At 37.6% G+C, this 19,586-nt stretch overlaps 1 protein-coding gene across 1 annotated transcript in view; it reads left to right on the plus strand.

Annotated features, from left to right (window-relative positions):
- Positions 1 to 19,586, plus strand: part of TRPM6 (transient receptor potential cation channel subfamily M member 6) — a gene marked incomplete at its 3' end in the record, with an annotated part of 99,883 nt that overhangs the window by 58,768 nt on the left and 21,529 nt on the right. Inside the window, 11 exon segments of the mRNA XM_084305564.1 lie at positions 196 to 324; positions 2,560 to 2,811; positions 3,709 to 3,883; positions 5,770 to 5,884; positions 7,422 to 7,621; positions 10,109 to 10,241; positions 12,850 to 13,991; positions 14,752 to 14,864; positions 15,826 to 15,952; positions 16,870 to 16,967; positions 19,304 to 19,359. Coding sequence (XP_084161690.1) covers positions 196 to 324; positions 2,560 to 2,811; positions 3,709 to 3,883; positions 5,770 to 5,884; positions 7,422 to 7,621; positions 10,109 to 10,241; positions 12,850 to 13,991; positions 14,752 to 14,864; positions 15,826 to 15,952; positions 16,870 to 16,967; positions 19,304 to 19,359 — 2,540 coding nt within the window.

Below are 19,586 nucleotides of genomic sequence, written 5' to 3' on the forward strand. Positions count from 1 at the left end.
GATGATGCTTAAGCTTAGTTGCATTAAATACTTTGGAATGCTGGACTTAAAAATCTTAAAGTGGCCCAGTAGTTAGAATATATATTTATATTCAAAGTATATTTTCTTATATTCGGGGTAATTATTTGATAATATGTTTGCAGAAATTTGTTGGAGTTTTTAATGCATCTGTATTATATACTGTGTATTTTTTAGATGGCATACATGGCATTTCTCATGCTCTTCACTTATACTGTGTTGGTGAAGATGGAACCAAGACCGAGTGTTCAAGAGTGGCTTGTTATTATTTATATTTTCAGCACTGCCATTGAAAAAGTTAGGGAGGTAAGCTTTTCCATTCACACTTCTCATCTATAAAGGATGTATTATTAATCAGAAAATAAAATAAACTAGAGAATGCCAAACTGTGAATTTTCCTTTGGTGAGAATTTAGTAGAGGAAAGAATTACATAGGGTATTTATTTCTGTGATTTTTTTTTTATTTTTATTTTTTAATATAAAGACCAGTACTTGCACTTTAAAAATACATCTTGAAGTTTGTCCCTAAATCTCCATTTCTATGTAAGCCAGTGGTAACGTACAGTTTGTTTGAAAGTGATTGTGCTGAATTGGGTTTTGGAACCCTATTGTAGGCACCCATTTCTTACTTTCTTGGACCAGACCATTAGATTTCCTATAATGAATATAGCATGTGTCTTTAGGTACTACTTTGAGTGTGGGCATTGTTATCAGGTATTTTATGTAGAACAATCTAAGATTTTCCATCAAGTCTAACTGACCATCTAGAAACAAACTGAAAAAAAAAAAAAAAGCCAGCAAATTTTAATGCTGGATTGCTTGGGCATGAAAAAATGATACTCTAATGAAAATTAATAGCAATTAGTTGCAGTCAATTATTTCTGAGTTTCTGAACATACCTTGCACTTCAGACCTGAAGCTTGGGACAAATGCAGCTATATATTTCACAAATTATTTGATCTGATCAGACATATCTTCAACATGGAATTGGTGCAGCAGTAATCAACAGCGGTGTGAGGTGTCCTTTATATGGTCTTTGGAATGCTGTACTTTTAGAAGAATAAAACAAAGTATTCACAGTTCTGAGTGAAGGATTCTGTTACAACAGATCACTCAGAAGACTACAACATCATTATGAGAGAGGTGAGGGATTTTAAGGTGCAGCAGAAATATTGAAGTTTGGGATGAACATAGAAGTTCTGTAGCTGCATGAGGTTAAATAATAAAGGATTATCTAATTGGGAAAAGAAAAAAGGATATGAAATATCAAGGACGTTGGAGATTGATATTCTGCTGTTGCGCTGTATTGGTGGTGGGACAGTGAAGACATCAGTTCTTGTTTCTAGCATTAACATTCTTTGGAGACTTTGAAATTCATTTTTTCTTGATCTTCTTTGTCCATGTACTAGTTCTGGGCAGCTGTCAAAGATTTTGTAGGACAATATGTGTTACATGTCCAGCTAATTAACTGAGGTTCTTGTTATATATATATATATATATATATATATATATATATATATATATATATATGTATATATATACACACAAGATATATATATACAAGATATATATATATATAAGATATATATATATATATGTATATAAGTAAGATATATATATATATATCTTGTTATATATAATTGCAAATATCCATTTCTCTAGATCGTATCAAGTAATGTTTAAAGCTTTAGGCGCTGATCCTACAACTAGTTCCTTATATGAGTTAGTTAAGCTGAATTGAGTAGGATCACTTGTTTACACGAATGTGTTCATATGCGTAAATTCTTGCAGGATCAGGGCATAACATTTAAAAATCTCTCCTCTGCTTGATTCTTATCAGTGTGTTCTTACATAGCACTGCATAATTAGCCTCACTCACGCAACATGCAGTGGTTTTATTTACAGCCTCCCAAAGATTCCACTTCACACATTTGCTCAGTGAAGCTTAAAATCCCTTTGGGGCACCTCACAGTTCAAGGAGTGAACGTTTCATTCTTTACCTTCCTAGTTGCCAGCACTCCTTTTTTAGCATGCCCTTGGTGCAATACAAGGATCTTACTTTATATTTTCAGCCTGCAATAACAGGCATTAGTTGTTTCCCCATCAGCAAGGTTAGGTTGATGCTTTCCATGACTTCAGGGCTTTTGAAAGGGCTACTGCAAGTCATGATCAGTCCTCTAGAAAATATTAATTAATTTATAGTGATAGCTGTTCTGTACTGCCTGTTCTTTTCTGCTGAAGAACACACTCTTCAGTGAATAGGTTCAGGCTTGGGATTTGTTTTTCTTCAGGAAGAGCAATTCTGTTTGGTGTGGCATGGTTGAGAAATAAAACATTATAGATTAAGTCCAAACCTCAATAAAGAATGAATTGCAGTTTGTAGTATGTAAAAAAGTAAATAAGAAACAAACATTTTCAAATATCACAAAACTGTTCAGACAGAAAAGGTCAAAGAATGTATCTGTGATTTTAATGGAGATTCTGTGTATATTTTTGGTTTTGGTTTTGTTTTGTTTGATTTTTTTTCCACATTCTATTCAGGTATTTATCTCAGAACCTGGAAAATTCAGCCAAAAAGTGAAGGTGTGGATTAATGAATACTGGAATTTTACTGATTCTATAGCCATCATCCTGTTTATGATTGGTTTTGGCTTGCGCTGGTCTGAACCCCCAGTTCAAACTGCAGGGCGGCTACTTTATTGCTTGGATATAATATTTTGGTATGCTCGTCTCCTTGATCTCTTTGCTGTGAATCAGCATGCTGGCCCATATCTGACAATGATTGGGAAAATGGTAAGCATTACACTGTGGAGCAATTTTCTTGTAGTCATGAGCTACTGAGGAGCTTGTCAGAAGTGACATAAAAGGATGGTGGTCAAAGTAGATGTTACCCAATAGTGAATATGTTACCTGAAAACACCTTGATTTTTTCTGTTTGTGAGTTGACGATGACCAGATTTCAGTTCTAATTTATTCATTATTTAAGTTTATTCACAAAAGCCATTTTCACTTAGTTCCTTAGAGAAGGGTTGTATTTGAGTAGAGTTTCTGATCCAGCTTGATAATAGTAGGAAGAAAAATCACCGTGTCTTGCAGACAGGCTCACTACTATAGATAATTCCCCTAGCTCTTGGAAATCGTCTCATTATTATATTACATTTTGATTCAAATAATTATATCCCATTTTTAGCAGGCAAAATTTCTCTGAGATCAAAGTTAATTTTTTTCTCTTTTGGTATCAAAACTGCTGCTGAACTGCTGCCTAGTCTTGAGGGACATATGCAGATTCCCACTGTAATTTCCCTCAGTTATTGGAACTATCTTATTAATACTTTTATATTCTGTCTTGCATAATAATTCTGATTCAGTGTTAGAAGGAAAAATTCATTTGAACTGCTATTCTGTACTCTTAGTTTAGATGAAGATGCCACTAATGAAAATCACCACCACAAGGTCTCTGCATTTTTCAAATATTGGTTAAGATGTTTAGTGAGACTTGAGAGGCAAGTCTTCTGGCCTTTTTGTTCCAGAATTGATTTTAATCTCTAGAAAATGTTTTACTTTCCTCCAGCATATTAGATTGTTAGCCTGTTTTTGTATTACTATTTGCAAAAGCCATGACTGATTTTCTACCCTAAAATGTAAGTCTCCTTTGTATATAATTAACACAGTTAATTATTCCATGTCCAGACAGCAAACATGTTCTATATTGTGGTCATGATGGCCATTGTCCTGTTGAGTTTTGGAGTGTCACGAAAGGCAATACTTTCACCAGAAGAGCCTCCTTCTTGGACTCTGGCCCGAGATATTGTGTTTCAACCCTACTGGATGATGTTTGGTGAGGTCTATGCTGGAGAAATAGATGGTAGGTGATTTTCACAGTACAGCTCAACAGCTTACGTTTAATATGTGCTTAAACAAGTTCACTTCTGACTGTTAGAATTTTGACCACATACTAAGTTTGCCCTTACTCAAACAATTTCTATTCCAGTGTATATATAGTCTTAATTTGCAATACTGCACAAATAAAAGTGAGAATATTAGTTTCTTTGTATAAAATGAAGATTAAACTTTAAAACTTTCAAATTTAACTTCTGAAATGAAGTATACTACAAAGCTTAGAACATAGGGACTAATAACAAGGTAATTCTTGGTCAGACTCTGTCAGTGAAATGAATTTGCAATTGAGACAGTCCTAAGCTGCTGATCTCTTGGAGAAAAGACTGCAAAGTTTATTAGGAAGACGGAATAAAGAGAAAAGCAAAAAGGAAAGAGAAAAATGACTTTTCATCACAGTAAGAATTACATGACATCCTTCTTAAACAAACAAACCAGCTGAACATAAAAATAATAGATTAAAACCATAGGAAAAATGTTATTTCTTGCTTATGGCTTTGGCTTTGTCACAGTGACAGAGAAGAACCAGGAACTCCAGGGGTTATTTCATTATATAGATGGAAGACATATTTATAATATTAAGCAATGGGTGCAAATAAGATAGTCTCAAAAATAGAAAAGAAGTTTTGCAAATAGATATAGATACTTAAGACATATAGTTCAGTTTAGACCTGATTCACTTAAATAATTAAGGATGCCTCATCCATTATTATTGATGAAACAGTCACATGACAGATACATATCTTGGCTACATAAGTCAAAATATTTTTAATAAAAGTATGGCATTAAGTTTCACCGTTTAATTCATTTAATCACCTAGTAACGCTAAACCTTTAGAAATTTGAAACTTCTCAGATAAGACAGATTTCTCTAATGAGTCTTTATGCCATGGAATATCTCTTGAATTTGTGACTGCTGTGTTACCAACGTATTTTAAAATTTCCTCAAAGGTGCAATATTTGATTAAGAAAACACAAACATTAAAAAGTGGTTGTTATGGCAGTTTAAAAATATACAAAGGGATCCCTTAGTTTCTGTGAACTATCAAAACTATCCATATGTACATTTGCATGTTAATTAATATGATCTTATTGAAGCTATAAAGGATTAATACTTCAGTTCTGATAAAGCAGCCTTGTAGCTATATTTGTTTCACAATGGGGTCAGAGAAAGCTTTGCCACTTCCTCTAGGATTTGTATTGCAGTTTACTTGAGTGTGTGCCATCCCCCAATATGTTGGGTCTGTCTGAGCTGGAGTCGCCTTTTCCCTGCAGCAGCCCGCAAATCTCAAACCTCGAGTTCTCTGTGTTGTATTTTCTCCCCCTTCCTCTTTGAGGAGAGGGGGAGTGAGAGAGTGGTTGTGGTGGAGCTTGGCTGCCCACCTGAGTAAAACCACCACACCCAAATACATTGCAGTCGTGTTATTTTCCACTTAACAAAAAGTCATAATGACTGTCATAAGATATGTATAAAATGGTGTCTAGAGCTTCTGAATTGAAATGGTAACAATGAGGCAGTAGGGTTATGAAGAGTTATCTTCCTTACACAGAGGCAGACTTTTAACAACATATCTCTGTAGAAGAAACTGGGACTATTCTCTTTCTTGCTCAGGCAGATGAGAAGCATATAGAATCATAGAATCATTAAGGTTGGAAAAGACCTCCAAGATCTTGGATCTCCTCCAAGATCCTACCACCAATATCACCCACTAAACCACGTCCCTAAGCACCATGTCCAAACTTTCCTTAAACACCCCCAGGGAAGGTGACTCCACCACCTCCCTGGGCAACCCATTGCACGTGCCCTCTGTTCTATTCCCTTGCTAACGGTGCTCTGTATGTCTTTCCCTTTTAGTTTGTGAAACCAATCAAGACTGTCCTCCTGGGTCCTTCCTTACACCGTTCCTCCAAGCTGTCTACCTCTTTGTGCAATACATCATCATGGTCAACTTACTTATTGCTTTCTTTAAGTAGGTATCGTGCCATATTGCTGCAAAAGCAAAGACAACTGATAAATGTTCTGCCAACACTTCTGTGTTGACTGTTTTGCAGTTTGAACAGAACCTGGCTCTGTGGCAGTAGACAACTCCACTTGGCAAACAAAGAACATTAATTCAGCTCTGACATAATTTGTACTTTGTTCCTAAAAATTGTATTTGTTGTGCTGACAGTCTATACAATACTCATCCCAGGGCAGCACAAGTTTTAAGTCAGCAGATAAGTGGAGAATTTAAGGGAATGAGGGTAATGCCATTGTAGGAGCATAATCTTTATGTAATTGTTTAAGAATTCCTATTGTTTGGTGCAATTTGATATATTCTGGAACTGAAATCTAACTGTAGTGTATTGAACTATCTGCTTTTTAATGTCTGCTGCTAGAGTAGGAAGCTTTCATCAATGTCGTTATAGTAATTTTAATCTTTTGGGTTGAGGGAAGCCCTTGAAGTAAATCAAGTTCTGTGTAAATATTAATAAAGAACAGTGTAACCCAAATAGTTATTATTTTTTTTTTTTCTTAGAGTTCTAGTATTTCTGGGGAAGAAAATGCCAGCTGTAGGTTAAAAAATTTTCAAATCAAGAAATGTAGTGATTAATATTCAAGAGAACTGAATGATCAAAACTCATTCTATTCCCACTTCCAATTAGAAATCCCTTTCCTGAAATTGTGGCAAGGCATTAATTTTTTTTTTTTTTTTAATGCACAGCTGTGAAATTGTAATTTGAATTATTTCTAGATTTAAACCTTCAGCATTGATGATATGTTAAACCTTCTGCTTAGTGATTTGATTGTTCCAGAAGTGGGACCAAAAAAGGGTATAAGCAATATTTTTAATTATACTCCCAGAAGCAAAGCTGATGTTTTTTTTTGATTATATGTTGGGTGGAGGGTATGACAATGCAACTGAAATTAAAGTGCCAGAAACCACAAAGTTGCTTTCCTGTATTTGGGTCTATGACAGTACAGGAAATACTCTGTGCAACACCAGCATCACATTTAGTAATATCAGTGCTCCAAAGAGTACCCCACAGAAGAATTGCTCATGTAGCTGCCTTTTGCAGCATGTATTTTGTTGTAGGGGGAAAGCACTGAAAGGCAGCAGAAGCATTGTTAACACTCTTCCCTTAGCCTGATTCACACATTTAATCCAGTCCAAAGAGGCAGACAATGTTGAATTCCCAGATAGGCTATGTATTAAAGTTTAAATAATCTGGTTGAGATTTCAAAGCCACTTTAGGGATATTTTTTGCCCAGTTCCCATTAAAGTGAATGGGAATTGGATATCCCAATCTGTTAGGCAGCTTTGAAGATCTCATTCTCTGTGCACTAGCTGCAGGCACATGCTGCTGCTTTGTTAAATGAAAGTTGCTAAGCTGATTTACTTCACTGGAGGGATGAGACTTTTCTTCAGTGTCAAATTAGATCTGTAGACAAGCATCTTTTGCTGTATTGAGAAGATTCCTCACAGGAGTGTTCTACCTTCCTTTCCCATTTATCTCTCTTCTCAGTAATGTTTACTATGATTTGAAATCCATATCAAACAAGCTCTGGAAGTACAACCGGTACCGCTACATTATGACCTATCATGATAAGCCATGGCTGCCTCCACCTTTTATTCTCCTGAGCCATATTGGACTTCTGATAAATCGCATCTTCCACCACCGGCCCACAAATGAGTCTGATCAAGAGGAAGGCGACGTTGGACTGAGTAAGCAGAGCTAAACTGGGGACAAACAGGAATAGATTATAAGGAATGTTTTGTCAGCCTCCCATCACTTTGAAGCTCAGTTTCTCCAGAAAGAAAGAGATTTTCTGGCCTGGAGGCTGTTTTCTGGCAAACCAGAATTTGATGTGCCTGTCTGAGAAGTCTTGTAGAAAAAAAAAAAAAAAAGTGACTAGGGGAATGCTTTGCTTTTTATTTAGCTTTTGCTTTGCTACATATTGTGTATCAATCAAAATGTAATATAGATAGTAATAGTAAAGAACTTAGGCAGGCTCTGGCTCCAAGTTTTAACTTACATCATACTCAGTCATAGCTATTTTCAACGTAGCTAGCCTATGACTTGCAAGACGGTGTTGCAAACATATCCTGCTGGAGTGATATAGATATATTACAACTTGTAGCTGAAATAAAGTGATATTAACTTTTTCTGTATGATAGAAAAACCTTATTTTGACAGAAAATAAACAACACTGAAGGCATACATTTTTGTACATTTATCCTGAAAAGACCATCAATTCCTTTTTAATAGCCCAGAGTGACAAATACTTTTGATGAGTCTGTGTTTATTCTTCTGATACAATTCAATGACTTCTTCCCCCTGTATCCTCCATATACCATTAAGTTTTCATATTTTTTTTCCCTGGAGCTTGGGTAGTTGGGATCTGTGGCTCATAAGATAAATGGCAGTTTAAGTAAAAAGGCACTGAATGGAGATCGGTCTCCTGCTTTCAGTTTCGTTTGTAATGAGAGTCACATGTATTAAGTAAGCTAGTTCAGGGTATTTTGAGATGAGGTGTTAGCAGCCCATTAAAGATGCTTCAGCAAAGGACTCTTATGTCCCTGGCTTGTTATATAATGCAGTACATGAGTGCAGAGTCCCTTCCTGACTTCTGCAGCATCGTCTGGGGAAGTGAAACCTGACATTTGAGAACCCATTTCTGCATCAAGTAACACAACCTGTTTGTATATATAAAGGGCTGTGAGGGGAAAATCCTCCTAGGCTATATGAATCTCTGGTAGAACAAAAAAACTCCCACTTGCTAGGTCTTTGGTTATGCACAAAATAAGCACTTAATGTTAGGCTTCAGATTGGTTGTTAGTCAGTGTGTCAACGTTACTTGATAGCAGCGAATACCAATATGAATGCCCAGAACAAACCCTTGTACAGTACTTCATAGTGCTGTTGCTGCCTCCTGTATCGGGGAACAGATGCCTGTGGAAGCTGAGGAAGTAGTTGCAGAGCCTGAGGACACAGGAGATCTGGTGTTGGAAGATAGAGGGAGAGAGCATGGGAGTTTCTACTTCCTTACTGCACCCTAGTTCCTTTGTGCACTGGTACACCACTGTCCTTTAATCCTACCTTCTTCACCCTTCCTGACCTGGACTCGTCTGTCCCGAGGTCATTCCTAACACCTCCTCATGGCAATGCCAGCTCCGTGTCACACTGCCTCCAGCTCTCTGTCAGGAACAGCCATAGCCAATGAGAGGAGGGGACTATAGGATGTCAGGATGGGGAACAAATACTCATCAGTGGGTCTTGATGGATGGTGGGGCAATGCAGGGGAATGGGCTTGTGGAGAGGCTGGGGGCTGTAATCTCATCTAAAATGGGGAACATGACTGTATAGTATTACACAGCCTTATCCTTTTTGAAGCAGTGTACATTCTTGATACCTAATAACTGAACTGAGCAGACCCTTCTTGGGTTATGGTTCATTTAGGATTTTCTCTGCTGAACATGAATCCCTGAAGATATCTGCCATGCTCACAAGTGGTTACAGAGTTCAAAAGTGTGCTCAACTAATCAATGCTGAGCAGCTTTACTGCTGTAGCTCCTCCTTCATGGCTGGATATATCAGCGTGCCTTTGAAGTACCACTGCTCTTTTTATATGCGTACATAGTATAAGTGACTGACACGGAGGGTTTATTGCAAGGTATGTTAGATACCAGGAAACTGTAAGACTGCTTAGCACATCCAAAAGTCTTTGGATAGAAGAGGGCTCATACTTTGCCTGCACTTTTCTCAGTGAGGTGGTTGTTGTTGTTGTTGTTGTTGTTATTATTATTATTATTATTATTATTATTATTATTATTATTATTATTATTATTATTTTCCCATTTTAATACCTTTGTGTTCCCTTTCAATATGCCTATGCATTGCTTGACAAGTTTCTTAAATTTTTGTGTGATTAAACAACTGCTTTTAGCAATGAAGATCCAGTGCCACCCTGTGGAAAATGAATGAAAATGCCAAGGCAGAGTGAAATCTTTGAAATGAGCTCACAAGCAGGGCAAAGACGATTTGGCATGTTTGGTCTTTATACATGAGTCCAAATTTCATGGAGTTAGGTCTGTTTCATTCTTGTCAAGGGAGGAGAAGAAAATCTGTTCTGACATTTTCCTATTTTCATAGACACATACTCAATTGTATTTGTCATCATACTTAATACCTACATCTACTTCTTTGTTCAGAGCTGTACTTAAGTGATGAGGAGTTGAAGAAACTACATGACTTTGAGGAACAGTGTGTGGAAAAATATTTTCATGAGAAGAATGAAAGCTTGAATTCCAGTGACAGTGAAAGGATCCGCCTGACAACAGAAAGGTGTGTTATGCTGCAAAAACTTTTAATGCTTTTTGACAAGTTATGGCCATTGTGAATCTGAGAGGCGGTAGCATATGTAGACCATGCTAATTTGATGGACAAGTAACATACCTGTTTGAACTGAATATCAGGCCTGTCTGGGAAGCCTTGCTGGCAGAATTGCATCCTTGGACATGTGCAGTGTGGTTAATGGGGTTAGTGGTTTCACACTGATAGCTACTTAAGCTCTGCCACACAGCTTTCTTACTTCTGCTCTTCAGATGAACAGGGGGAGAAAACATGGTGAAAAAGGGCTCAAGGGTTGAGATGAGGACAGGGAGGTCACTCAACAGTTCTCATCACAGGCAAAACAGACACAACATAGGGCGTTTAGTACAGTCCCTCTCTGCCCCTGCGCCACGTGGGGTCCCTCCCACCTGAACTGAGCCTGCGGGGGCTGCCCATAGGTAGCAGCTCTTCAAGCACTGCTCCCACACGGCTCCATACCACAGGGTCCATCCCCCAGGAGCAAACTGCTCCAGCACGGGTCCCCCACGGGTGGGCGGCAGCTCCTCCCAGACTCCCTGCTCCTGCGTGGGCTCCTCTCCACGGGCTGCAGCTCCAGCTTGGGGCCTGCTCCTGCGGGGGCTCCATGGGCCACAGCCTCCTCCAGGCCACATCCACCTGCTCCACCGGGGGCTCCTCCACCCATGGGGGGGCTGCAGCGTGGAGATCTGCTCCATGTGGGACCCATGGGCTGCAGGGGGACAGCCTGCTCCACCAGGGGCTTCTCCACAGTCCGCAGGAGAACTGCTGCTGCGTGGCTGAAGCACCTCCTGCCCTCCTGCTGCACTCATCTGGGTGACTGCAGGCTGGATCTCTCAAGCTTTGTTCAAGCTCTGCTCTCCTGGAGGCCCAACCAATGCTGCACACTGGCAACTGCTTGCTGTGTGCAGTATGGTGTTCTACATTTTCACTTTTGCAGAGAAGGTATCACCAAGAGGACGTGCCAGAATATGGCATACAGTACGTAGTTTTATTCTGAGGCTCAACTGTGTAAGAAAATAACTGTATAACCAGTGTAGCATTATCTGTACCATCTTGGCTTGCAAAATATCAATATGTAACTATTAACAGGATTTCAAAGCTTCCAGTATTGGCCTAATTTAGCTTTCTATTGAAATCAATGGCAAAGCTGCCATTACTTTTAAAGGGAAGAATTAAACAAACTGAGCACTGTAAAAAATCTTACTGAATGCCAATACAGATCTGATCCAAAATTTGTTTTGCCTAGATACAGATAGGCCCTTGATGGTTATATTTTCATGGTCTTATTTTCTACATACTGAGACAAAACATACAAGCAAAATGAATGTCCCTTGTAGAAGAAATATAATAAATACTTTTGTTCAAAGGCTGTAGAATCAATTACAGCAAGAAGATTTTATTTACTGGATAGCTATAGACCTAGAAAGGGATTTTTTTTTTTCCAGAGTGCCAAGTTAAAACGTATTTCCTAGCATTGCAATTAACACAATAAATTAACACAATAAATTCCTTTAGGTGAATAAAACATTTTGGAACAATGGTATTTGATTTTATTCAGTTGTTGGTTAAATGTGTTGGTTAAATGCTGCATCTTTATGTTATTCGGTAACAAAGGAAGAGAGCTTCTTTTGCATATTGCCTGCAGCTGGTTCATCATTGTCTTAATGATAGAGCACCAGAGAGAGTATCTTTAGCAAACACGAAGATAATGAATTGGTTAAAAAGATATTGTTCCAGTCCAAGAAGTTCTTGCGCTGTTCACTGGGGATTTGAAGATCATAAAAACAAAACCAAAAAACAAACAAACAAACAATAACAACAAAAAAAACTTTGCTTTTTGGAAGCTGATTATTTTATTTTATTTTATTTTATTTTATTTTATTTTATTTTATTTTATTTTATTTTATTTTATTTTATTTTATTTTATTTTATTTTATTTTATTTTATTTTATTTTATTTTATTTTATTTTTTGGTGGCTGAAGATGAGGGTTTTGGTGGCATCAAACATAAAAAATCTGTTCCAATGGGCCATATGGCTTGTTGGGAAGACCGTTTTCAAGCAGCATTTGAGAAATGGAATAGTATCTGTAGGGTGAAGCCTTATCCTTCTCATGTTTGCACAAGAAGTGTAAGAATGAAAGATGAATGGATGACAGGAAGTATAATTTACAGATTTTTACTTTTTGTTTCTTTCTTTCTTTCTTTTTTTTTTTTTTTCTTCTTTCTTTTTTCTTCTTTTTACAGCATTTACACAGCAATGCACAATGTAGCATTTCCAAAGCTGTGTCTTCTTGGCCGTGGCTTAGTAGTTCTATGGCATGGAATGCAGATTAGTAGAAATATGTTTTTTAAGATAGATTCTCTTTGAGCAAAGTGCCATTTGGCCCAGTATACCGAATGACGTGTTTTAAGTCTGGACGGGTTTTATCAAATATACATGTTCATGAGAATGGAATTCACATGAAAAAAATATAAAGGATTGTTTTAAATACTGGCTTTTTAAAATGTGTTAATCATCTGGCACAGAGAGCCAAAGATCCGTGTTTTGATATTTTAATTATCTTTTCTTATTCTGTCTAGAGTGGAGGAGATGTTTCTGCAGCTAAAAGAAGTGCACGAGAAGGTATTTTATATCAAGGAGTCTTTAATCTCCCTCGACAGTCAGCTAGGACATTTGCAAGACTTGTCTGCCTTGACAGTGGACATCCTGAAAGTGCTTTCAGCTGTAGACACCTTGCAGGTGGAAGAAGCCTTACTGGCTGACACAAAATGTAGATCCTATAGGAAGCTGCCCCACAGCTGGAGCAACGTGCTCTATTCCAAGACCCTGAGCAGTCTGGAGTGTTTGTATGACAAGAAGTACCACTACTACAGCATGCCACCCTCTCTGTTACGGAGCTTGGTAAGGAGTCAGTGGTCATCAGAATGCAAAGACCACAAACTGAGGACTGAGAGTAACAAGGTGGTAGAAGACAGCTCTCGGAAGATTGAAATAGAAAGTGACACTCTCACTTCAGGCATTTCATCTGAGACTAAGTCAACCCCTAGATATGGGCAATTTTTGCTGGTACCTCCTGATCACCAAGGAGGGCCCTTTTCAGAGGATGTCACTTTAAACTTGTCCTTTTCGAGCACTCCTACCAAGTACAGGGAAAATGTATTCAATGATGAACTGCAAAGGAGCATTGCAGTGCAGCAAAACATGCAAAGTGTCAGCCTCATTGATAAAGAGCCAGAAGGTTATCAGTGGAGCCAGACGGACTTTGTTATTCACTTGCCATCAAAAAAGACTAATGCTGTAGAGGCTGATCATCCTCTCGGTCTCCAGCCATCACTGGATGATGGAGAGAATGTAATACCCTGCTGTGATGACAGGGAAGAAACTGGAGGTGGTTATGTGAACTGGGGATTCTCTGAAGGTGATGAAAAAGGGGTTTTCAGCTCAAGAAAGAAACAGAAGAAGGCCCTGTGCATACAATCCACCTATAACTGTGATGGCAATTGCAAGGATAGCCCTCCCAGGCACGTCCAGATAAAAGAATCAAAGTCCTTCTCTTACAACTCCAGCAGCTCACAGCACAGCATCATCTCTGAGAACAAACTGAAACACAATACCTCCTTTTGGATCAGCCCCCTCTGGAGGAACTGGGGTGTCTGCAGGAGCAACAGCTTACCTTCCTCTCAAAAAGAGAAAAGTGGGAAAACCTGCAAAGCCAGAGGTGGTAATAAAAATATGCTGTACCTCTACAGTATCTTTTATTGGGAAACACAAGACATTATTAAAAGATGTTTTTTTTTGTCATTCAGGAGGTATTAGCTGCAGCTGAGGGTAGTAAGGAAAGAGTCCAGAGCTACTCTTTCACCTTTTTTTTTGTGCTGGGAATGATTGCTCTGAGGAATTTGTAAGTGTGCCCGGTACAAGCTGTACGACACCAGTGTGTCAGCCACAGTAGCAGTCCAACCCTGATTCTCCCCATCTAAATGGCCCCCTACAGTTATGGCTACAATGCTGCTGTGACAGAGGGATGATACTGGATCTTGGGGAGTTTCTTATCCTGGGGAAGCAATCCAAGAATTACAAGAACTAAATGAATTTGCAGAATACCTAAGAGATACATCGTCAGATAGTTGAATGGATAATGAATGACATTTTTATAGAAGACATTTTAGACATTTTAGACATATATAGACATTTTACAAACCTTCCTGTCCACCACCAAATTTGCTTACCAGCAGCTAAAATATGGCAGATTCCAGTTCTAAGTATAAATAGTATGAGATGATAGATAACATTTGTTGTTTTATATCTTATGATGGTGAACATCTTTGCACTGAACTGCATGGACTGTGTGAGTATTAGCTTTGGGTGTTACAAGTCTTTCTCAGCTTGCTCTGGAGATCTGCCAACTCTGTCTTATCAGATCTTCTCTTAGTAAACAAAAGCTCTGTAGCTTAATGGTGTTTTTTGATTCTTTCCCACAGAGTCTTTACCATCTAGTGAGTTACACTACAGTGAGGCAACAAAAGCAAAACAACAAAACAGAGACAGAAAGTCTGGGAGAGAAAAGAAGATTCAAAAACCCCTTCAGGTGCCGGTATGTGTAGATGGAAGGGAATCACGTATCTCATAGCAGTCTTTTTCATTCACTAAGAACAGTTCTGCAGTGTAGTGCAAAATTGAAGTTTAGCTGAATATGTTTGCATTCAAAAGGCTGCACACATAAATTCAGAAACTTTTTTTTTTTTTTTTTTTGGTCTGGCTTTGATTTAATCTCCCTTTTGTTTGAATGTGTGCCATTTCAGTTTTGCACATGATGAAGCCTATGGACTTTGTTAGATAGTAGACCAAGACAATTATTGATTTTACATAGAAAGGAATCAGTCCTTGCACTTCAGCTGAGAGAATCAATCATGGAGGCTTTGTATGCTGTAGGATATACTGAAGAAGCGGTGAGCTACATCCAGACTGTGTGCTACTGTAAAGAGGAAAGCCAGGCTTTATAAGGTTCTCACTCACCTACAGGAGCCCTGCAGTCTTTTCTCTGAATCCATCAACCAGTAATCACATTGTAGATAGCATGTTGACTGTGTCATAGAAATAGTGCAACTTTCCTAACTGTATCTATACGTACATACATAAAAATTCACGTCTGAAGAGATTTCCAGCATCTTTGTCTAATGGAAAGAATTATTCCTATTTAATGAGATGAAAGGTGAAGACTGATTTGTTTACATAAGATGCTTAGGTCAGCAACAGACCTGAGACTTGAGCTTTGAGACCTGATTGTCTCTTAAGGTATTCTGAGGGACTCTGAAGTTTGTTTTAAAAACCTATGGCACTAGATCTTTCTTCAGTAGTATTGACTAGACAAAAGCAATGTGACTTCTGCAGCTTTTAACAAATATGGGAAAATCTGTTTCTCATTTAGGAGCCAGTTCAGTCATTGGCATTTCAGTAGTGTACTGAAAGGCCATGTCATAGTGTAGCTGTCAGAGGAACTGCAGAGGTGCTAGTCATCCTATAAATCGAGTGTCGTTTTGTCTGTGTCTTGCCAGGTGATTAGAGTGGATGATTGTCCCCAGAACACCCAAGTGAGCTCAGAGCCTGCAGAGATCAATATCTGGGATGAGGAAGAGAAACAGAGCAAGAACTGGCTTACTGTGTCTAATTTCAGTCAGCTAAGTATGTGATACTTTGCAGACAGTGAATTCAGGACAAATTTATTTACTGCTTCTTTTTAAAAAAAGAAGCAGTAAATAAAAATTCACAAACTCAAAATGTCATCTTCCATTTTCACCTCCTGGCATAATTTTTACAGAATTAGAAACAGATAGCAAGCATGCATGGCTTGGTTACTTGCTACTTTATGTCAGAGCAAAAAGGGTCATAGGTTGGATGGAAGGTCAGTTGTGTTTTTCTGGAAGTGCTGCCTGTCTTGCATGGAAAATAGTAGAGTACTAATCCTCAGGAATAAGTGGGAAGTGGGGAAGATGATATCCTTTTCTCCTCTCCTGAGGTGTCTTTTAAAGTGGCATTCTGGCTTATTGCAAAAATAAACTCTCTCGTGAATTTTTCAGGGCACATACACTCACAGGCAGTGCTGTGATACTGTATCTGTTGGCAGATCTTCTGGATGCATTATTCATTACTCATTGCTCAGAAACACATCTTCCAAAGTGAAAAAATGAATTCTGCATCGTCTCTGATGGAATTAAAAGGGAATGGCATTCTTCCTGTTCTTTTATAAATTCTCCATCTCTTTCATTCTGAGAAATCCTTGCATGGATCTTTCAGCTTTGCTATAGGCAACTCACTAGCTTCATCCTGCAAGCTGCTGGGAGAAGCACGAGGGAGTGCTGTGACTCAGCACAGCATGGTCTGAGAAGGGCTGCACTCTGAATTCTGCTGACAGAAAATGGAAACAGTCAGTTTTAACCCTGTGAAATTCTACTCTTGCTTTTATAGCCCATTACATATTTGCTAGGGCATTATGTCATATAGTTGTTTATTTTATACATGTAGCACTGCATAGGTGTGTGTAGCAGTAGAGCTGTTCATTATACACTCTGGAAATAGCTGATACCTGCTCTTTTGGCTAGGTCTGGAATGTCTCAGTTACATGCACCAGAAAATGAAAAATCAAGACATCCATAGGCATACCATACCATTCTGTGATTACCTGAGGCATTCTGAAGAGGTAAGACCTAAGATTACACATCCTAGTCCATAGATTTGTCTGTTTTGAGACTAGGATAGATCTGCTGACCTCCATGGACTTGCAACTCTAGGTTCTTTGTCCTGAAATACCTCTTGAGACACGAGAACTTTCTTGTATGCTGCCACTGTGCATGTGTGTGAGTAAATGAATAATTGAAAGCTGCTAACACTCTATGAAGATTATTGAAGTAGGTTATTAAATTATTGAATCACAGAGTAGTTTTGAGTATGCAGAAAGTGGCTAGAAACAAAGTATGTGTTGATGTTTCACTATGCAGCAAGTGAGCACAGAGCTTTGTCTTGAACTTGTGGTCAGAACTGGTCAGCACAGTGAAAAGATTTTTGGAAAGTTAACTTCATAGTTCTTAATCCATCACACAGAGATAATTATTTCTTGCAAAGTGTTGATAATAATTTCAAAGCTTGGATTTCTTAACCTCTGATTTATAAACACCTTATCTTATGATTCATCCGAATTAATTTGCAACTTAATAACATAAAGGCCCACTGCCTATGTAAATCAACATATGCCCTTTGAATTTGATGGAGCTAGACCAATTTATATGTCCTGAAGACTGTGGGCAGGAAGTTGCTGTATAGAAAATTATATGTTTTTAAATGGTGTGGCTAATAGAAGGAAACATATCTTTCACTACATTGTGTAGGAGTTTCTCGAGGCATGTCAGAAAATTAACAAGGAATAAATTGAGAAAAGGAACTGTGAAATAATCCTTTCCTCTTCCATTTCAACTGCACCCACTCTTGCCTGTTTTACTTATGGCACTTGATTTTTGAAACAATGATGTTTAACAGCCTAGCTTATTTTTCACTGTAGTAATGTGAGTTGCTTTTTTAAAAAAGGAAAGAAAATAAAACATATAGTTTCAGATCTGATATTCTGAGTGGCATAGAATTTGAATCCCAAATACTTGTGAAGACAGCTCAAATCCTAATTAAAAAAAATTGAAACATTTTTTGTGTGTGTGTGTGAAAGAGGTCAGAGATAAAAATAGAAATAACTTTGCTGATTGTGAATTCTGTAAAACCTGAATTTGGAGATTACATCAATAGATCTTTAAAATGTGAAAGAGTCAGACAAGCAAAATAAAGGTACAGTCAGGAAAACTGCGTGAAATGACGAAGTAATCTGATGCTTCAAAATTTATATTAAGGTTTCTTGTTAAAACTCAAGGGTAGGATTTTTAAAGCCTGCAGAAATATTCCACTGTGGGATCAGAATTAGGCAGGAACTGGTCACCTCAAGAACACTAACTTCAAATTATTTAATCTTCTAAAATATAGTTTCCAATGCCCACTGAATGTCTATGCCTTCTTTTAAGAACTGTCTGGATTATAAGGTTATGTCTGGGTTATGACATCTCAACAATACATATATTGTTCAGATATTATGATATTGCTGCATGTAACTGCTTATTGTGGGTTAACATTTATTTTAAATTAATGAATTATGATATTTCTCAGATTTACCCAGGAGGGTAAACTGGTATCAGGGAGCAAAGCAGGGATGTATCTGAGAAGGTCTCTGTTTTGTTAAAGATATTTTTTCATCTGCAAAGCAATGTACATTGTGAAAACATGAGTGAATTCTGAAATTAAAAAAAAAAAAAAAGAGAATTAAGTCTCAGAAAATATTCAAAGCTGAATTTTAGTTAGTTTATCTTTAGTCTTTGTCTTCTTCAAATTTTGATATGAGCTCTGCTTCCTTTGAGGATTGAAATCTGTCTGACTTCTCTTTTCAGAAGAATAATCCCATCTCTGACTAGCATTTTAGGAGGATCTTGCAAATGGCAGGCTGACCCAATTTATCGTAATAGGGCTGGAAGATCATTTGACTACTTCTCTAACTACAAGACCTGGAAAATATTTGATCTAAGTATCCCTGGAGAACTGCTTAATATGTTGCCTTCTTCTATTACAGAGATTTAGGGTGCATTTTATTTCCAACAACTGTAAAGTTTATTGCTAAATTGTAATTTACTAATACAAAGGGGGTTCCCATAATATTTTCAGTATTAGAAGACCTTTAACATGCTTTGTAACTACTGAGATATAGCTCTGAACATGACTATTTTATTCAGTTATATACAGACAACATGAAAAACTGCAGTATGAGCAAATTGATATTGCATTTTACTGTAGGTATGGCAATGCTGTGATTATCCTGTCAGTGGTATTATTCATGTTAACAATAAGAGTATCAAATGTTTTCAAGATTTTACATTTTTTAATTGTTCAGTGAGTATGTGACAGCAATATACAGATTTTTACCAGTAAAAGTATCTCTCTTCTCTATAGGATTTGAGTAATAACATGTCTGGAAGCACACAGAGAAATAATCTAAGAAACTCCTCGTACGTATCATTAGCATATTAAGATATTCGTCACATGATTTTAGAAAGTGACTTCTGTGCTTTTTGCTATACTTTCTGCAACTTTCCACTTCAGTTCTGTAATATACTTACAATGAGAAATTGAGGTCAAAAGAGGAGCTAAGACAATGCAGTCTGGTTTCTTTAAATGAAGGCATATTGATGGAGGTAAAGTAGATCCATTCAAAGGAAACGTATAATTTTAGGTG

This window comes from Netta rufina, assembly GCF_964035555.1.
Source record: "Netta rufina genome assembly, chromosome: Z".
Taxonomy (NCBI): domain Eukaryota; kingdom Metazoa; phylum Chordata; class Aves; order Anseriformes; family Anatidae; genus Netta; species Netta rufina.